Raw genomic sequence first — 19,559 nt, 5'->3', positions numbered from 1 at the left:
GGGGCTGATATAAATGTTCGAGTAAATGAGCTACAAGACTGTATTAAAATTTTTCTTGCTCTCCTCTAAAGATTGAGTATCTAGCCCTAGAACCTAACACAAAGTTCTCAATAAATGTGTTACTGAAGATAACAAAGTGATTTTTTTAAAAGGACAGGAGATGATTTCTTATATTTATTAAACATTTCACAATTTGAAGAACTATACACGCACGCAAAGAAAAAAATGAAACAGACATGCCCTACAGTGTTGTTACTTGAGATCTCTCAAGAGTTTGGCTATGCAACTCCCTCTCCCATGAATATCTGCCACATATTGGAAATTCCCAGCTTTATATGCCCTCCTTCAGAACAAGGTGTAGAGTCCACACATGGTTCCATTAAAATGCAAATATGTCCTCTGCAAACCGGAACCCAGTTGGCATCTGGCAGACACTGACACTTTTATCAGTTCCGATGCGTGAATAGCTAGTTGTCTCCTAGAGGCCTACGGGTGGAGGAAGGGCCGATTCTGAGTTCAGTGGGATCTGCCTCGGCCAGCGGCCGGGACCCCGCTGACCTCCAGCTCCGCACAGGCCCGGTGCGGGGCGCAGCCAGGACAAAGGCAGCCAGGGAGGCCCCGCGGCGGGACGCGGCCGTGCTGGGGTCTCCTTCCTGTTCCCCACTCCACATAACCTCAGCCCTTCCTAAAACCGGCTGGCTCGCTTGAGAACAATCGCCGCCAGACAGGTGACGCACCACGATGTTAATGCTCATCCTATCTTTTTCATCACGTGAGGGCTGGAGAGGTGGCCAAATCGAGTTAACATCTGAAATGTCTTTCTGTTCTTTTCGGCTCAGCCGGTTTAAATTCTATGCAATCTTTAAGCTGTCGGTGAATACATAAATGTAACTCCCAGCTTGCCCTTTTCAAAGGCACTTCAATTATAATGCCATGCTAGAGCATCCCGGCCGGGGAAACGCGACCGGGTTACCCGCACAGTCAGCACGTCCCGCCCCAGCCCCGCGGCCTCGCTCTGCAGCACTGCGGACCCTCCCCCGCCTGGGCCTCCGCGCTCTTCCGGATCTCCCCCTGCGGGTGCCCCAGACAACGCCCGCGCGCGCCCCGCTCCGGCCGTCACGTCCCCTGCGTCTGGAGGCGGGGCCTAGGGCATCCACGTCACGTGACCACGCCCCCGCCGTCCGGATATCTGCCGCGCCGCCCGCCATTTTGTCTCCAGTGTCTCGTTTGTCGTGGACTGTATTGGGGCATCTCTGTTGGTCCGTAGGCGGGAGGCTGGGTACAGGGTCTGTTGTCTGTGTTTGACTCTGTAGTTTGTTCCGAGGCCTTCCGGAGCTTTCCCGGGGTAGTCGGCAGAAGCCGCAGCGGCCGCCCCCGCCCCTCCCCTTCATCCCCGGGCCAGGGAGGGACCGAGCCCGCGTCACGCCCCTCAGCGCTCGCCGTTCTCTTCTCTGTCGCTGCGTCCGCATCGTGTCCCCGGAATCAGACGGTGCCCCATAGATGGCCAGCTTTCCCCCGAGGGTCAACGAGAAAGAGATCGGTGAGGAATGGGACTGTGGGTGGGACTGAGGAGAGGCAGGGACTCCCCGGAGGCGGTTTGGGAGGAAGCGTCTCCGAGTCTGAGAGAAGAGCTCGAGTGAGCGGCGCCAGCCTATAGCGAAGAGAAGGAGGTGGCCCTGCGGGTGCGTGTCTGCCGAGGGGTACATAGGAACAACGTTGACGCGGCGCCTGCTTTGCTTCTGGCGCGGAGGGAGGGTCGAGGGGAGCCTGGGCGCGCAGGGGCGAGAGGGTGGGAGCGAGCCCCGGGCCGGTCCGAGCCGGCCTCCCTGTTGCTTTGTGGCCGAGGCGGGCGCTCATCCCTCGGACCCCAGTTTCTTCATCAGAGGTCCACGCGGGGCTTGAGTGTCGAGGGGACAGGGGAGGGTTACTCCCAGGGGTTACGGGCAAGTTTCAGCAACTCTAATTTAAGCTTACGGTGGGAAAAGTAAACTTGTGTGTTCAGAGGTGCAATGAAAGGAAGGGGTCCTCATGTATACTGACAACTCTTGATCGAGAAACTTGCCAGAAGAGGTGCCAACAGCCTGGAAAAAGCAATACAGTATTTTAAAAATGGTAGGACGTTAAGAAAGGCTGCGGTTATGGGGAGGAGACTCTCAAAGAGTTATCATTCAAACACACATGGGAGGAGCTGAGTGGTTGGGTGGAGTGACCGAAGAAAGGCTGCTCTACGGAAGAGCAAACTGGAAAGGTTTTTCTGGCTTAGTGGCTTGGCCCGCTGAAGACAGGGCAGTGGGTGTGAAGGTTGTGCGTCCATACCTGCTCAGTTGAAAGCACCTCGCATTATTTGAATACTCCTCCCTCTTTAAGTAAAAGAACTGGAACAATTTTGGGGGGTGTTGGGGTACTGCGCATTGACTGATATGCTTAATAAACATTGATCTTACTGTGTTATTTAAGTAAAAATTGGCGATGGCCACTGAGTAGAGAGCATTTGCATTTTCCTGCTCTTGATGTAAATGTGTGTCTTTACTAAATAGAGGGAGGAGGTATTTCTAGAGGAGAGGCTGAAGCAGTCCAAACGCCCTCTCTCTTGTATGTGGGTGAGTTTTTATATCTAGAAAGAGCTATCTTAGAATTCTGGACTTTTGTGCTCTTAGGGATAAGACTGAATGGCTGATCAGGAGGGGACTTTAACCGTGGTTTTAATGACTATTTTAAAGATACAAAAACACCCAAAATTCATGTCCAGTTTTTATTTTAACTGTACTTTAAGACTAGTATGTCTTGAAGTGGGACATAGAAGTCACATGTTCTTGTAATCAGTCCCGTGGGTTTTGTCCTTCCACTACACCATAATATTATAGATGAGTGATCTGCCTTTAGTTTGTCTTTATTTTACCTCGTCTTGATAAACAGTTTTTGAAAACTTTCCAGTCCTCTTTTCTAAGGATTGGATAGAGCTTCTTTATAGAACCATCCGTTAAGTGGCTTGTTATTTTTAATTTATTTTTTGCGTATTTCCGTCTCATGTTATTTCCTGCATATGGTATAAAAAGTTACTTACTAGCCAAGTGCCAAATATCTAGAAGAACTTTGGCCTTTTCTAAGCTTTTTTTTAACCCCAGTGTTTGTTTCTTTGTTTCTTTTTTTGAAGTATCATTTGTATACAAGGTTAAACATTTACTTTTCTGTGTATCTTTTTAATCAGTGAGTAAGAACGAACTTTTTCCCATTTCTTTGTTATTAATTGTAGCCAAGCCAAGTTTGGTTTAATCAAGTATGTACTGAGAGTAGAAGCAAGATTCTTTGAATCAATCATTAAGGAATTCTATATGACAGGAATTACTGCCCTGGGCTACTGCCCTTTAAGGAGGCACTGCCACACATCCTTTGCAGGAAGGAATGTGAAGAAGGAGCTAAATGTGATTAACTTGGTTTAGCAGTGACTTGGACGAGGTGTTACCACTGTACAGATATTAATATGTAGTTTTGTATCTTATGGCTAATTTCCGAGGGGAGGCAGCCTTTCCTTTATGTTATGCAAGGTCATTAAATTATACTTTTGGGGGGAGGGCCGGGGGCTAGAGTGCCGTGGCATTAGCCTAGCTCACAGCAACCTCAAATTCCTCGGCTCAAGTGATCCTCCTGCCTCAGCCTCCCTACTAGCTGGGACTACAGGTGCACACCACCGTGCCTGGCTAATTTTTTCTAGTAGGGATGAGGTTTCTTGGGCTTGCTCAGGCTGGTCTCAAACTTCTGAGCTCCAGCTGTGATCCCACCTTGGCCTCCCAGAGTGCTAGGATTACAGGTGGCAGCCACCATGCCCAGCCAAATTATACGTTTTTGTTGCTAACATTGAACAGTTGCAGGTAATGTAATAAAGATCTGACTTAAAAAAATTTTTTTTCAAAGCACTTTCTTAGAAATTTTGTGCTAGGCTTATAATGTACCAGTATTTAAATGGAGTGCTTAAATCATTTCATTAACATTCAAAAAGCTTTTGATATGCTTGTTAACTAACCGTGAAGGAAATACAAGGCAATTATTAGTAAAATACTTGTAACAGTATAATGTATTTGGCAGTTTGTATAATGGCCTAATTTCTTGAATTTCTGTATATTTGAGGATAGAATAGCTTATTATTTCATGGTCTTTTGCTGTTTGAACCAGCCAAGTTTCAAATAGTTATTAATTTATTTGTTTTTTAGTTGTTAATTTATTACCACTCCTTTTATATTAAAGGAGTTTCATGATTGTGACCAAGGTAAAAAAAGAAAAGTATAGAGTAATCTTAAAATATAGACTAAAAAAAAAAAGGAATCTTCTGTAGGAAGTATTGTTTGTGCTCGCTAAGAGAGAGCTGAGTGCTAGTCTAATTTACCAGATGTTTTTGAAGTTGAATGCAAGGGCTGACCCTTGATATATAAGTTATATCAATATTCTCACTTAGTTTAACCCAAGGGCTTTTCAGTTGCATTTTAAAACTTGCTTCCCTTATTTGTGAACCTTGCTTTTTTCTCCTAAAATTTATGGGGTTTAAAAGAGAGATGTGGCTAAACAGAAACTCTAGTTAAAAAAAGATTTTGACAGGGATTGCAAATTCAGAAGCCATGCGTATGAAGGACCATAGTGAGATGACCATGTAAGACTATGGGCTTGGAAAAATGTAGGTAAACCAGGAGCTGCATGCTTTTTCTGAAATCATTAGTATATTTAAAAATCACTTCTGAGGCAGGAGGATCTTTTGAGCCCAGGAGTTGGAAGTTGCAGTGAAGCTGTGTGTGATGATGCCACTGCACTCTTGCTGGGGTGACAGAGTGAGACCCTGTCTAAAGAAAATAATCATTCTGCAGGCATCTGAGGGTCACCAGTTTGTGAATTTTGTATTTAAAAGTTGGGTCACTGTCAGTAAAGTTAATGTCACCTATGCTGCATTAATATGGGTGAGGTGCATGGAGGGCTCTGCTACCTTGTTTGAACCACACCTGAAGTGTTGTGTTTAGTTCTGGGTGCCACTTTTATGTGGGCCACTATTAACTGGAATTTATCCAGAAAAGTGTGAAGTTAAGATGGGGAATGGACTTTAAATCATGGCATCTAAGGAATGATTGAAAGGACTAGAGATATTTTAGCCTGGCAAAAAGATTCAGTTGCTGATGTCATGGCTATGTTTAATATATATAAATGTCATGAGACCAGGATTGGACTTAGGTCAGAATCAGTACTGAGCAGATAGAGTGGTAGGAGAAAGATTTTGAGTCATTAAAAGGAAAAATTTCTGCTAATATCAGATGTACCAAAATAGAATAAATCTTAGTAGGTATTCTTATTTATGAATATCATAGAAAAATAAGTCTCAGGTTTTTTTTTTTTTTTAAACTACTCATTTGTTAATGTGTCAAAGAATTGGGCAAGGAACATATTTAAATCAAGAATGGGAGCTCATACACGTACTTTCATATTCATTCAGTATATTTACCGAGCACCGGTTATATGTCAGGTGCTATCTAACTATTGGCAGAGCACACATTCAGTCTGAAAGTGTCACTGAATGAGTACATTTTAGGGGTTTGTGTGTATAGATCTTCTCTAGTTATAGGAGTATAAGTGGTTCTTATTTGAACTGCCGTACATAGAACATATTAAAGTTCAGTTGTAAAGTTTAAGCCCAAAACATATAAAAATGCTTTATTATATATTGTAGAATTGACCAGACAACTGACCACAAAATAGGTAATAATAGGGAAGCTAAACTGATAATAACTTATAACAAAAAAGGAAAACTAGTAAAATTTGAAATCAACACTAACCCAAAACAGTATTGGTGATATACTGATAAAGAGGCTCTTTTCCCAAAATTAGATTCCGGCTGAGTTTGCATGCGTGCCTTGTAGTAGGAGCTGGTTGGTATGCTTTTTGTTCCATGTGGAAGTAATGTTCTTCATTTGCTCTGATAATATGCCAATTTTTGTTATGAATGCAAAATTTGAGTAGTATTAACTAAATTAAAAATGTATGACATTGCCCATTTTTTGTCTTATTCTATTTTTTTGAGTCAGTTTGGGGCCCATTAGGAAGACTCTTGAGCACCACTATTTGAGAATCACAGATACAATTCGTTTTAAAGCACTGATTGGGTAGGTTGGACTAGACAACCTTTAAGTCCCTTCTAGTTCTAAGGGTTTTGTAATTTTCATGACGTGTGCATGAAAAGGATAAGAATGTTCATGTTTCAATAGGCCATTTTGTAGTGCTTTCCTTTGAGTAATGGTATAATAATCATATTCTATAGTGGTTTATGGTTTTTGAAGGCTAAAAAAATTAATTTGGAAGATACCTTTCTTGCAAAGTAATTTTATGCTCTTGCATTTTAAATGTTAGTAATTTGATGAAAACATAATGTAATCAAAAGTTAGGACTTGAGGCTGGGCGCGGTGGCTCACCCCTGTAATCCTAGCACTCTGGGAGGCCGGGGTGGGAGGATCACTCGAGGTCAGGTGTTCGAGACCAGCCTGAGCAAGAGCAAAACCCCATCTCTACTAAAAATAGAAAGAAATTAGCCGGACAACTAGAAATATATAGAAAAAGTTAGCCGGACATGGTGGTGCATGCCTGTAGTCCCAGCTACTTGGGAGGCTGAGGCAGAGGATCATTTGAGCCCGGGGGTTTGAGGTTGCTGTGAGCTAGGCTGACGCCACGGCACTCTAGCCCGTGCAACAGAGTGAGACTCTGTCTCAAAAAAAAATAAAAAAATTAAGTTAGGACTTTAATAATTGCTAGCACTGCTTGGTCATTATGTTGTTATTATTTGACCTTTTTTTTTTTTTTTTTAACTCTTGCATTGGGAAGTTTTAGGAAAATCACTGTACCAAAACTTTAAGATAGTTATTATTGTTAAGAGATCTTCAGATCACATACTTCCCCTTAGAAAGTGGAAAGCAGAACTCACTTTATCCTCTCTACATAGAAAAGAGAAAAAATTCATTGAATCCTAAAGTAATATGGAAGCAGTCTTACATTCATTGTTGGTTACATATGATATCCTGTATTTTTCTTTTTCTTTTTAGTGAGATCACGGACTATAGGTGAACTTCTAGCTCCAGCAGCTCCTTTTGACAAGAAATGTGGTCGTGAAAATTGGACTGTCGCTTTTGCTCCAGATGGTTCATACTTTGCTTGGTCACAAGGACATCGTACAGTAAAGCTTGTCCCATGGTCCCAGTGCCTTAAGAACTTGTAAGACTCTTTTCTTTTTTATATTTTGTATCTGTTTGTGGAATTTATCATTTTCTGCCAGTGCAGGGTAATAAAAACATTTTGATGTTTAAGTTTTCCTTCATAGATGGTATTGTAAATGTGTCTTAATCATAGGCTGAATATATTTGTTGGAAAATTGTTTTAAAGAATTGCCTGGCTTTATTTATACAGTATAGAATATTTTCTCAGATATTTACATGTCTTTAAGTTATTCTATATTTTAAAGGGCAAATTAATTGTTCCCTGTTAGCGTATGTATTGTGCTGTGCCAGAGCAGGTAACCTTTGTTATGTGAAACTTCTTGGATTCACTTTGGATTTTACAACATTTTATTGGATAACAGTGGTACATAGATCATGTAGTTATATTTTATGTATTTTTTTCATTGAGTTTGAATATTTGTTGAAAGTTTTTCTAAAATGTATCGTATGCTAAATTGAGTCTTTCCTTTTTGTATCTAGTAGACCTACATGGTTATATTCATTAGTGGTCTTATTACGTATTACTTTAGGTCTAGAAAGTATGAGAAATTGATTATTATGGTTTAAGGGGTTTTTTTAATGGTAATTTTCTGGGATCAGCTTGATGATATATTAAGTTACTGGGGTGTTTTTTGCTTGTTTATATTAATGTTTTTGCTTTCAGGTTGAAGGAGTCCCAATTGATACAATGGTTTTGAGGAAAATTTGGGAGGCAAATAGGTTATAAATTGCTTTATTGAACTTTTTCTCAGCCACTAAGAATTTTTATTAATGATCTAAATTTATTTGCTCCTTCTCCTGTGGTTCAAATAGCAACTTTTCCCCTTCCGATCTATAGGATTCTATTGTTACTTAGTATTACTATAATTATATTGTGGTTGTTTTTATAAACATTCATGATTATTCAATATCCAGAAGAGTCCAGAATAAATAATAATTCAATTTTAATCTTTTTTCCTCCAGTCTCTTGCATGGCACCAAGAATGTTACCAATTCAAGCAGTTTAAGATTGTCAAGGCAAAATAGTGATGGTGGTCAGAAAAATAAGCCTCGTGAACATATTATAGACTGTGGAGATATAGTCTGGAGTCTTGCTTTTGGGTCTTCAGTTCCAGAAAAACAGAGTCGTTGTGTAAATATAGAATGGCATCGATTCAGATTTGGACAAGATCAGCTACTCCTTGCCACAGGGTTAAACAATGGGCGTATCAAAATATGGGATGTATACACAGGTATGGATTCATAGTTTTAAAAGCAAATCTAATTATTTTATAATGGAAGACACTGGTTATAGGCACTGGAATATATGATTTAAGGGTTTTAACTTACTGAAAATTAAGAATTGTTGCTATGAGTGTGTCTTTATAATTGACCTTAACAGCATCTTTAGCTCATGATTTTAATTTAGGAAAACAATATAGAGTTCACTCTTCAGAGAATATTGCAGTAGGGAAGGGCACGTCTAAGAAATGTTATTTAATTATCATTTATAAACTAGTAATTTAGTTTATGACTCAAATAGCAAGGTGTTTTCTTACATACTTTTTCAATGATTGATAGCTTAGAGGCTTTCAAGAAGCAAATCAAGTTTCAACAATCATTATCTAACCTTTGGAAGGTTTTAGTGACAGTTTATCTAAAGTCCAACTAGACAGGCTGAGAAGTTAAATTCTTTGGGCAATTAAAAATAAACGTAGTGTTCACTGCCTAAATTGGTTTGTAGCATGTATTATGTATTCAAAAATGTAAAGGATTTTTAAAATGAGCATTAAAACAATACATACATTAGAACACAGCAAGTGATGCTAATAATGAATGGGGATAATGAATCAAAATTTGTTTGGGTTCTTGAAAAAAAAATTTAAGATAAACACATAAAGTTTCCTAGAAAACAAAACTCTTATGGTATTAGAAAAATAAAGTACATTTTTTCCACTGGGATTATGTGTGAATTTAAAGTTGTTGTGGGATAACATGTATCTTTTGGGGAGTTTGACAGTGCATTAGTAATCCAAGGTCAAGGAAATACAAGCAAAGGAATAATTTGATTTTATATTTTAAAGTCATACTGTTCAAAGATTTGAAAAATGATAATGTGGGGGCTTTCTTAATATTAAATTAACATGATCTGGGAGTTTACATTTCAGGAATTCCCTTTTAATTTTTTTTTGATAAACTTAGGCTTTACTAGCTTGGAAAGAATCCATTTTAAAACAATGTAAATATTAATAGTAAATCTTTAATGGTAACAATAGTGGCAGTAATAAATAAGTCATTTTATACTTTAAGGAGGTAGCCAAGAATTTTTATTCATTTTTTTAATGGTGAACAACCCTATTTTTTAAAAGGAGTTGATAAAAATATTAATATTGTCTTTTTTCCCCCCCTCCATCACATTTAGGAAAACTCCTCCTTAACTTGGTAGATCATACCGAAGTGGTCAGAGATTTAACTTTTGCTCCAGATGGGAGCTTGATTCTAGTGTCAGCTTCAAGAGACAAAACTCTCAGAGTGTGGGACCTGAAAGATGATGGTATGTCTGTTTTCCAGGCTGTGGAAAAGGATTAGTTTCCTAATATTACTATTGAGAGGTATAAGGGTTTATCTGGGGCCTTTGACTTTTAAAATAGCATATGATCAGAGCGTCCTTTTCTCTACTTAATTCTTTGGTTCCTTTTCCTTAGTAGATCAAACAAAATCATAAATATGACCCAGAATAGGAAGCAGCAATTATAATCTGATATTATTCAGAAACTAACCACACAGATCTGTATCAAGTATTTGAGGACAAAAATCTCGATCAGATTTAGGGTCCTACGTGAACTGGTCTTTGTTACTTTATTTTTTCTATCTTAGGGAGGGTTAACTTCCTGCATTTGCTTAGTGAAAATTTAAGTAGATCTTGAAGTAATTTAGTAATCTAATAAAATTTAGATTTAAACAATTTACGTAGCAGAATTTATAACATGTAAATGTTAATAATAAGCACAATAATAAGTGGATAGGTTAAGGAATTCTTTTTTTTTTTTTTTTTTTGAGACAGAGTCTCCCTTTGTTTCCTGGGCTAGAATGCCATGGCATCAGCCTAGCTCACAGCAACCTCAAACTCCTGGGCCCAAGCAGTCCTACTGCCTCAGCCTCCCGAGTGCCTGGGACTACAGGCATGTGCCACCATGTCCTGCTAATTTTTTCTGTGTATTTTTAGTTGTCCAGCTAATTTCTTTCTAATTTTTAGTAGAGATGGGAGTCTTGCTCTTGCTTAGGCTGGTCTTGGACTCCTGACCTTGAGTGATCCTCCCGTCTTGGCCTCCCAGAGTGCTAGGATTATAGGCGTGAGTCACCGCGCCTGGCCCTAGGAATTCTTTTATAAAAAGCAAAAGATTTATCTTCCAATGTAATAGAAAGATAATGTCAATGACAAGTGCTCACCTTTTTCTGAAACCTTGATACAGGTGATGCTTACAAAGTTTTGGAGAGGGTATCTTAATTTGAGAGGACCAGAGATGACCATCTCTGCCCCCTTCTTAGTCCCTAAGGAAAGAGTTTACATTTTTAACAAAAAACCTTATATTTAAATATGATTTGCTGGTGCTCTAACAGCCTTAAGCTGGAGGTTGACGGGCTTGCCCAGGGATGATATAACTTAAATTTAATGTGGTGTAGGAATAAGAACCCTCAGATTTGGAGACAGTCCAGCTGTTGAGTAGTAACTATTGCTTAATAAAGTAATATGCTGACATTAACAAATCATGAAGTACCTTCTCTGCATTTTACCAGTTCTCTGATTGCTTAGCTGTTGAAGGGCAAAGAGATCCCAACAGTTAAAATAGTTTGATTATTAAATTTTTATTTTCCTTTGCAGATCAAATGGTGCTTGTTTATCGCAACCTAATTTTGGTTATATGCATACGTTTTATGAATGTCGGCACAGTAAAATGTAAGGTCCAAGAGAGTAGGGACTTTGTCTTATTCACAGCTATATCCTCTGTGCTGGCATAGTGCCTGATACGTAAGAAGCACTCAGTATAAGTATTTATAAAACTAAGAGTTAAATATACTTAAGCATAGTTGTGTGCTATAGGTAGAATACACAAGGACTTTGGAGTGGAATGTAGGTTACCAAAAAGTAAGAAAAATGAAAGACATTTTGAAGATGCTCAACAAGTATCTTAACCTTGCTAAGTTCCAGTTCCTTCGTTTGTAGAATGATGGGATTGGACAAAAAGAATTCTGTTTTCTATAGATGAACAGTCCCAGACTTTTTCTTAAAGGACTAGATGTTAAATATTTTAGGATTGTGGACTGTGCTGTCTGCCGTAGTAGCACAGCATAAACGTGGGCATGATTGTGTTATAATAAAATTTATTTACAAAAATAAGCAGCTGGTGCATATTGCCAACCCCTGTTACAGATAAATTGCTTTTAGCTGTAAGTTTGTGATCCTGTGATTGACTGCCATTTTGAAATGCTTCTCATTTGAAATGGATTCTAGGTTGACAGATATTTCTTTTTGTTCAGGAAACATGATGAAAGTATTGAGGGGGCATCAGAACTGGGTGTACAGCTGTGCATTCTCTCCTGACTCTTCCATGCTGTGTTCAGTTGGAGCCAGTAAAACAGTATGTGTCAAAGTTCTTGTACATTCATTGTGAATTGGATTATAATAATGTGTGTATAATCATTTTAAATCTAAGTAACCTATTAAGTCTGTGCTCGGTGTCACGAATATCTTAAATGTTTAATTTCATGATGGGGAGAATTTGCATGAAGGAAATTAAATATAGTTATTGATTATGAAGTGAGAAGTTGGATTGTTTTTAGGGATAATATTCATAAAATGAGGGGGTATGTCAAATTTATTTTTTGTAAGATCTAGTAAAGTTTATGTGCCTATAGAAGAGATCTAGTCCATATGTTAAGACATTCCCTTGCTAATTATTTTCTTCTCTGTTGTTCTATTTTTTTTGTCCAGTTTGCTGTTTTTAAAGTTTTGAGTCCCAGCTGGTCCTGGACATTTAACTGAAAAAAGTAACTTAAAAACCTAATGAGAATAAAAATAGCACTTATGTATGTCCTAGAGTGAATTATAGATGAGATTTGATATTGTCTGTTTTACATAGCATACCTATAGACAGTTTAAGTAAAATGACTCTTAAGAGGGTTATGCTTATTAATGAACTCTTTTAGCTGTTTACCAGCTGAGTTAGTAGTTAAAGGGACCTCAGTAGTGTCATATTTATGAAATGGGTTGAAGTCCAAGTACATGTGGTGATCACAAATACACTTTGAATTAATGGGGGGTGGGAGGCTAATTAAAATGCATTTTATTTAGTCAAGACGTATAGTAAAATGATAGTTACAAATGTTAGAAGTTTAGAATAAAATAGTTTAGTTCTTTAAAAATCATAAGAAGAACAAAGCTAGATGTTGACATTGCTATTTTAGGCTGTGTGTTTTCCATATGCTTCTTGCTTTCCCTGTCACAGGTGGTGGCAGCAATATTGGTGTGATTGAGGTTATGCTGGCACCACTCGCACACAGGCGCACAATGGTGTTAGCTGGGCAGAAAGAGTGGCATCTCTGGCTACCGGGCTGGGGGCGACCTTTACCATAGGATGAAGTAACCTTGCATTCGGCTGCAAGGTGTACTGTACGTACACAGGTGCTGGTCGATGTCCACTTTCTGCTTTTCTTTCTTTCTTTTTTTCTTTTTTAAAATAATTTTCCCCCTGACTCCTCCGAGTAAATTGATCTTCCAGTTTGATGGAATTGGGAGTCTTGACAAGTGAAACCAATTTAATGTAAAGTAATTGACTTTCAAATGGTTTCTCTGTGCTATTTTTTGGAATTCTTTTAAGATGTTAGAGATATCTTAAGTCTTTGATCCAACTTAAAATTTGTACTTATTTTCCTTTGCAAATAATATGTTGTGTCTGTGCAGAAAAAAAGTAGCAAAAAGGATTGCTTTACTCCCAAGAGGAGGAGACGCTATCTTACTAGGATTGTTATAAACCTCCAAGCTCACATTTAATATAACAGACTGAAGTAAACATTAGAATCCTATTTGGAGCTATTCTGCACAGTCTAACTACTGATCTTTAGAATCTAAAACTGTATGTGAACTTGTTCTTAAGTAATTGAACTGTTTTATATATACTTAAAATGACTAATGATTGTGGTCAGTTTGGGAAAAATAAGATTGGTAAATCTTGACTCACAGAAATGTTGTAATTATATTATTTTCATAAAATAGCATTTTCATTTTGTAATGTGGTTTAACATCCTTGTTGTTTGCCAAATAAATTTCATTTGGCTGTGAAAATTCTCTTTGCTTGCAGTATCTGTTTCTCTTCCTAGGCTCACGTTGGTGACCCAAGCCTATTGTAAACAAGTGATTATCTCAAAGGGAGATGCCAATGGAGTAACAATTTGTTAACCTTACGTTTTCTGTCTGTATATTTTTTAAAAATTTGGTAGTTTCTGGAAAAAAGAAAAGGGGGTTTGTAGTATTTAACCCTATTTATTTCTGTATATTTTAGTTAATTAGTTTTTGGAATAAATGGATTTCAGTATAACTTTGTGGTTAAATTGCATTGCCTTTATGTTTAGGCTTATTTTTTAATTAACATTTAACAGAAAAACATTTGAAATAGAATTTGCATGTCTGCTTTAATTAACTTAAAGACTGATTTTAATCTATGACACTGAGCATATTCTTTAAATTACTCATAATTTATAATGTTTAATTTAATATAATCTTAACTAAATTTAGCAGTTTAGTTTAAGATGTGCCATTTTGTCCTCTGTGTATCTGAATGAAGCTATAACATTTGCCTTTTTATTGCAGGTTTTCCTTTGGAATATGGATAAATATACCATGATACGGAAACTAGAAGGACATCACCATGATGTTGTAGCTTGTGACTTTTCTCCTGATGGAGCATTACTGGCTACTGCATCTTATGATACTCGAGTATATATTTGGGATCCATATAATGGAGACATTCTGATGGAATTTGGGTGGGTACAACATGAATTGTTTTCATCTATAATTCATCTCTGGCTATCAAGATAGCTTTTAAGTTATATGAATAATTAGAATCACTAATATACAAAAGCTAAAATTACAATCTACCATAGTTTAAAATTTTGTTACTTAAACTGTTGAATGATGCAAAGCTTTAAATACCATTCAATAAATAATTTGGCTCTCCGGATATAGGTTTCACTATTTAACAATACCTGACTCTTTGTAGAAGTGGTAATTACATTTAAAGTTTCATGTTGGGGAAAAATGATTTTAAAACGAAAGCTGGACCTAAGCTTACTGTCTTAAACCAACCACATTGTGAAGAAGAGATTAATAATTTCAGCTCTACTCAGTCTCAGTTGTATTTCTTAAGGATACTTTAAACCTTATTCAAAGAGATGCGTACTTTGTACCTGTGTAGTTTTGTTTCTTGAAGTAACTGATATCCACTGAAAGCATGTATTTGACCTCAGGCACCTCTTTCCCCCACCTACTCCAATATTTGCTGGAGGAGCAAATGACCGATGGGTACGATCTGTATCTTTTAGTCACGATGGACTGCATATTGCAAGCCTTGCTGATGATAAGTAAGTATGTGAATTATAGCTTGACTGACTTCTTATTGCCTTTTAAAGATTTCCTTTCATCTTTCTACTTAATGAAAACATTCTTAAGCCTTAAGGCCTTTCTGTAGTTAGAGTTTTAACATCTTTATCTAGACAAGACCTTTGGAGATGCTGATGTGTTTTAAAAGAATATTGGTCTGGGCCAGGCGCGATGGCTCATGCCTGTAATCCTAGCACTCTGGGAGGCTGAGGCAGGAGGATCATTTGAGCTTAGAAGTTTCAGACTAGCCTGAACAAGAGTGAGACCCCGTCTCTACCAAATACAAAGAAAAAAAAAAAAAAACAACCCAGCCAGGTGTTGCAGCACACACCTGTAGTCCCAGCTACCCCGGAGGCTGAGGCAGAAGGATTGCTTAGAGCCCAGGAGTTGGAGGTTGCAGTCAGCTACAAAGATGCCACTGCACTGTACCCAGGGTGACAGAGTGAGACACTGTCTCAACAATAACAACAACAAAAAAAAGGCAACTGAACACCACTCCTCACAATCCCCCACCCTAAATAAAAAAGGAATATTGTCCTCAACAGTTATCCATGTAAACTAAAGATAATGCATGCCTTTTCTTGTGTTTCTTGTTTAATTAAGCGAACTGGATAGATTCTTAATCAGCTTTTAGCCCAGCTCACAGAGATTTTTTAAAGTAGTATCTTATAAAGGTTGAAGCAGAAGGAAATTTCTAAAGTGAAGAAATAGTAAAACCATAGTAATTTGTATCCACTATGATTCAGACTAGAAGATAAAATGTCACATGAATAAGATGTTCTTATTGGTAAGAAGCAGAAATTAGTTACAGGCATTCCATTTTTTCATGCTTTTATCATACAATGTTCATGGATTATAACACTGAGCAGTTTGGTCACATAATTCATAAAGCAACTCATTATCTTTCCAGAATATTGACAAATATATGGGGAGAGTTTCATTAACCACCATTGTTTTCTGTTTGCTCAGATAGATTCTGCATATTAGTTCTCCACTGTATTCTTAGACACACACTATCTAGGTTAAAAGCCTTTATAAATATCTGGAAGAGGGTAAAACATTAGATGATTATCTTTTAAGTGTAAGAAAGAGGAAAACTAAACATTATGGGTCTGAACGCTGGGAAGGGAAGGCAGCCGTGCATTGTAGTCTCTCTCTTAAGTGTGAGTTGATCCAAATTACCACCTGGTATAGACTAAAATATTTTATAAAGTAAGTTACAGTAATTACCTGTTGCAGTGATATGTGTGTATTTTGTGACTCAGAACACAATGGCATTTCTTTGTAAATTTTAAAAGTTGCTTTTACCTTAAATTTCCTCCTAGATACTCACTAGATAATTTATTTCCTTTCCAGAATGGTGAGATTCTGGAGAATTGATGAGGATTATCCAGTACAAGTTGCACCTTTGAGCAATGGTCTTTGTTGTGCCTTTTCTACTGATGGCAGTGTTTTAGCTGCTGGGTAAATATATTTTTCTCTTTTCTCCAAGGGATGGTTAGGGGAATTTAAGGTGGCTTTTAGGTAAAGCAGCCAGTAATTTATTGTCAGTAATTCACCAATAAGTGCTCTTTATAATATTTCCTTGTCTTAGGGTATATCATTGGTTTGTTCTCTTTAGTTAAGTTTTAATGTGAAGTTTGTGACTCTAATACACAGCCTTGAATGATAATTATTTGAGCTGTAGGGATGTTGAAATACACATGCTTGAGTAACTAATTTTATGCTTCGTTTCTGTTTAGGACACATGATGGAAGTGTGTATTTTTGGGCCACTCCAAGGCAAGTCCCAAGCCTTCAACATTTATGTCGCCTGTCAATCCGAAGAGTGATGCCCACCCAAGAAGTCCGGGAGCTGCCGATTCCTTCCAAAGTTTTGGAGTTTCTCTCCTATCGTATTTAGAAGATTCTGCCTTCCCTACTATTAATAGTAGGGACTGACAGAATACACTTTATACAAACCTCAAGCTTTACTGACTTCAAGTATCTGTTTTTAAAGGTTTAGAAGATTTATTTAATTTGATACGTTCTTGTACTGCATTTTGATCAGTTGAGCTTTTAAAATATTATTTATAGACTAGGATTATAGAAATATTTCTGAACATATCAAATGTAAATTTTTTTAAGTTCTAACTGTGAAAGCATATACATACATGTATATATTTAGATACAAGCTGCTATATGTTGAATAGACCCTTTTGCTTTTCTAATTGTTAGTTCTGACATGTGTATATTGCTTCAGTAGAGCCACAATATGTATCTGTGCTGTAAAGTGGAAGGAATTTTTTTATTTTGGGACACTGACATGTTAAATATTGACTTAAGCTGAATTGCCTCATACAAAATGTGTTTGGTTGGGGAAGCAGGGGGTGTCAGACTGACCTGCAAATGAAACACAGTTTTTGTATAGGGAAAGGTGGAGTTTGAATGTGACATTGTTTAAAAAAAACCAGAGCCAGGATTTAACTAGAAAAAGGATGTCTTTTTTTTTTCCCCTTCTTCTAAATACTGCTGTGGGCCTTAATTTTGGAAACAGCTTGCTACTTTACCTTTGTGGTATAAAGTATTATAAATATTAGTCTATTTGGAAAATCCATCTGCTGTGTTATTGCTAAATATTTGTTTTTACTAAGGGACAATTATTTTAAGACCGTGGCTTTTTTTTAAAACACTTATTATGTTTCTGCAGGGGATGATACTGGTGACTTGCCAAAGAGAAGCAATCCAGTGTATCTGCTTTTGCCTTCTGTTATTTATCTTACCTGCAGATATTAAGAATGTATGCATTATGTAAAATGCTTGATTATATATTTTTGTTGAGTTTTTTAATAAAAGACTTGTAAAAAACCAATATATTGCAAACATTTCCTAAATATGTTAGAAGGTTCAGTGCTTTTTGTCTATCTCCATTGGTTGATGGCACAACCACAAGTAAATTAAGCAAAAAGGGTAATGAGGGAATAGCAGAAGACTAGTGCACTACTATAGAGTTAATTCAGTGCTTCATGAATGCAAGGACTTCTACGTTGGTTTGTTTTTGGGAAAACTGTTGTAATAATGCTTATTTTAAAAGCATAGAAAAGCTCTAGAACAAAGGAAAATAAATAGCAAAGGAAAAATATGATCTTTTAAGGGGAACTAACAGGTTTTTTGTAAGCCTATATGGTTAAAGTAGATACAAGAAAAATCTAGTGGTCTGGGTCTTTTGAGAAGGCAAAAAAAAAAAAAAAAAAAGCAAAACTTTTATTAGCTTAGCTACATGTGATCTTGAAGACTTGTTTCCACCGAAAGATTATTTGGTTGTTCTTACAGTTAGCTCTGTTAAGGGATTTAAAAATTTATAGGGCTACAGGTTATAAATTTGAAAAACAGTAGAAAATCTGCCCAAATTACTTCTTGAAGATCCCCTGTATTTTGCAAAAAGAAGCACAAAAAGCATCTTATCTTTAAACTGCTTGTGATTTTCTTTTTGAATTTTACTTTGTAATATATGAGCTTTATACTTTTAAAATAAGTTGCTATTACATATTCTCCATACCATCAAATTATTTACTTTCCACACCAACATACCCAATCAAGTAAAAACAGCAGTTTGGAAGATACATTATCTGAGATGTTCACAATTGTTTTCTACCTTTTCTCATGAAAACCATAGTGCCAATATGAAAGGGAAGATTGTAGAATACGTGTCAAGGAGAAACATGCTTGAATTTTCCATTTATGGGGAAGAACAGGATGACAATACTTTAGACTGAATAACCAAAGAAAAATAGGGAAAATGTGATTGGCTTATTGACTTGGGTCAGATTCTAGCTACTTGATTTTAAAATGATAATACTTCTTTCTCTTCTGTGCCACAAACGTGTCTTTTGGAGAACTGGCAAGAGATCAATTATGTTCAGATTTGATTTCCTGTTTTAGTATCCCACAGGGGTGTGTGAATGTACGAAAATCTGTCACACTCAGCAGTCATGCTATCCTTTTACAATAATGCAGTCATTTTAAGACCTGTAACTTGATCATAGGTTGGCAAATCTTAAGTTTATGGTCCTTGAAATTCCCTGCCTGGTGTGATTGAGGTAAAGTTGGATTCAGCTGGTTTGCACTGCCCTCAAGGCTGCGAGACCAAAAAAGGCTGGACTCCACTGTAGCATGCTTATGGGTTGAAGCAGTGGCAGGGGACTTGGCTGTCAGCCAGCCAGCACAGGATTAAGAAAATAGAAAGCATAAATTCAGCATTGTCTCACAAGCCAGAAACCATTGAGACAGTGACTCCAACCTCCAGATTAATCAGAAGGAAAATGTGTGGATGATACAGCATTTTATCCAAGTAATTCTGGACAGATTCTGTCTGGCCTATGATAATGCATTTTAACTAGAGAATGTACAGATTATAAAGCATAAATACAGTAGAGTTATGTATGGGTTTACTATTGTATGTTGGTGGTAAAATCATAGATAAAGCATCCGTTGGAGTGCGCTGAGTTTTTTGTTTTTAAATTCTTTCCCCTCAGAAGTAAGAGCTGTTGGTAGCTAACAATAAAATGCAAACTAGAGAAATGGTTATCATAACCTTGGCTTAGTTTATGGTAAGATGTTTGGGAGGAATGCACATTAGTAGGCAATTTCAACCTGCCCTTTGCTCTCTGAAGCTTTCCTTTAGCCAAGAGCAAAAATCTGGCCTGA

General features: G+C 37.5%; 1 protein-coding gene across 2 annotated transcripts; it reads left to right on the top strand.

Annotated features, from left to right (window-relative positions):
* Window positions 1-1,126: 1,126 nt before the first annotated feature.
* On the top strand, window positions 1,127-17,724 carry WSB1 (WD repeat and SOCS box containing 1). Of its 2 annotated transcripts, XM_045525419.1 has the most exons (9): window positions 1,127-1,540; window positions 7,068-7,236; window positions 8,202-8,470; window positions 9,640-9,771; window positions 11,757-11,857; window positions 14,086-14,258; window positions 14,742-14,855; window positions 16,231-16,338; window positions 16,617-17,724. In XM_045525419.1, the coding sequence occupies exons 1-9, from the start codon at window positions 1,501-1,503 to the stop codon at window positions 16,774-16,776; spliced, it is 1,266 nt and encodes a 421-aa protein (XP_045381375.1). In that variant the 5' UTR covers window positions 1,127-1,500; the 3' UTR covers window positions 16,777-17,724. The 2 variants fall into 2 exon arrangements, with proteins under 2 accessions (XP_045381375.1, XP_045381376.1); XM_045525420.1 differs by lacking the exons at window positions 14,086-14,258; window positions 14,742-14,855; window positions 16,231-16,338; window positions 16,617-17,724 and adding an exon at window positions 12,725-13,813 and having other exon boundaries at window positions 1,189-1,540.
* Window positions 17,725-19,559: the final 1,835 nt, after the last annotated feature.

Source organism: Lemur catta, chromosome 15, assembly GCF_020740605.2.
Source record: "Lemur catta isolate mLemCat1 chromosome 15, mLemCat1.pri, whole genome shotgun sequence".
NCBI classification, from domain to species: domain Eukaryota; kingdom Metazoa; phylum Chordata; class Mammalia; order Primates; family Lemuridae; genus Lemur; species Lemur catta.
The sequence above is the reverse complement of the archived record's forward strand: the minus strand, read 5'-3'. Positions and strand labels throughout refer to the sequence as shown.

Excerpts from the sequence above, each read along its gene's own strand:
- WSB1 (XM_045525419.1), top strand. The coding sequence starts at position 1,501 with ATGGCCAGCTTTCCCCCGAGGGTCAACGAGAAAGAGATCG. Across the intron at positions 1,541-7,067 it reads GGTCAACGAGAAAGAGATCG|TGAGATCACGGACTATAGGT; the intron begins GTGAGGAATGGG and ends TTTTCTTTTTAG. Across the intron at positions 14,259-14,741 it reads GACATTCTGATGGAATTTGG|GCACCTCTTTCCCCCACCTA; the intron begins GTGGGTACAACA and ends ATTTGACCTCAG.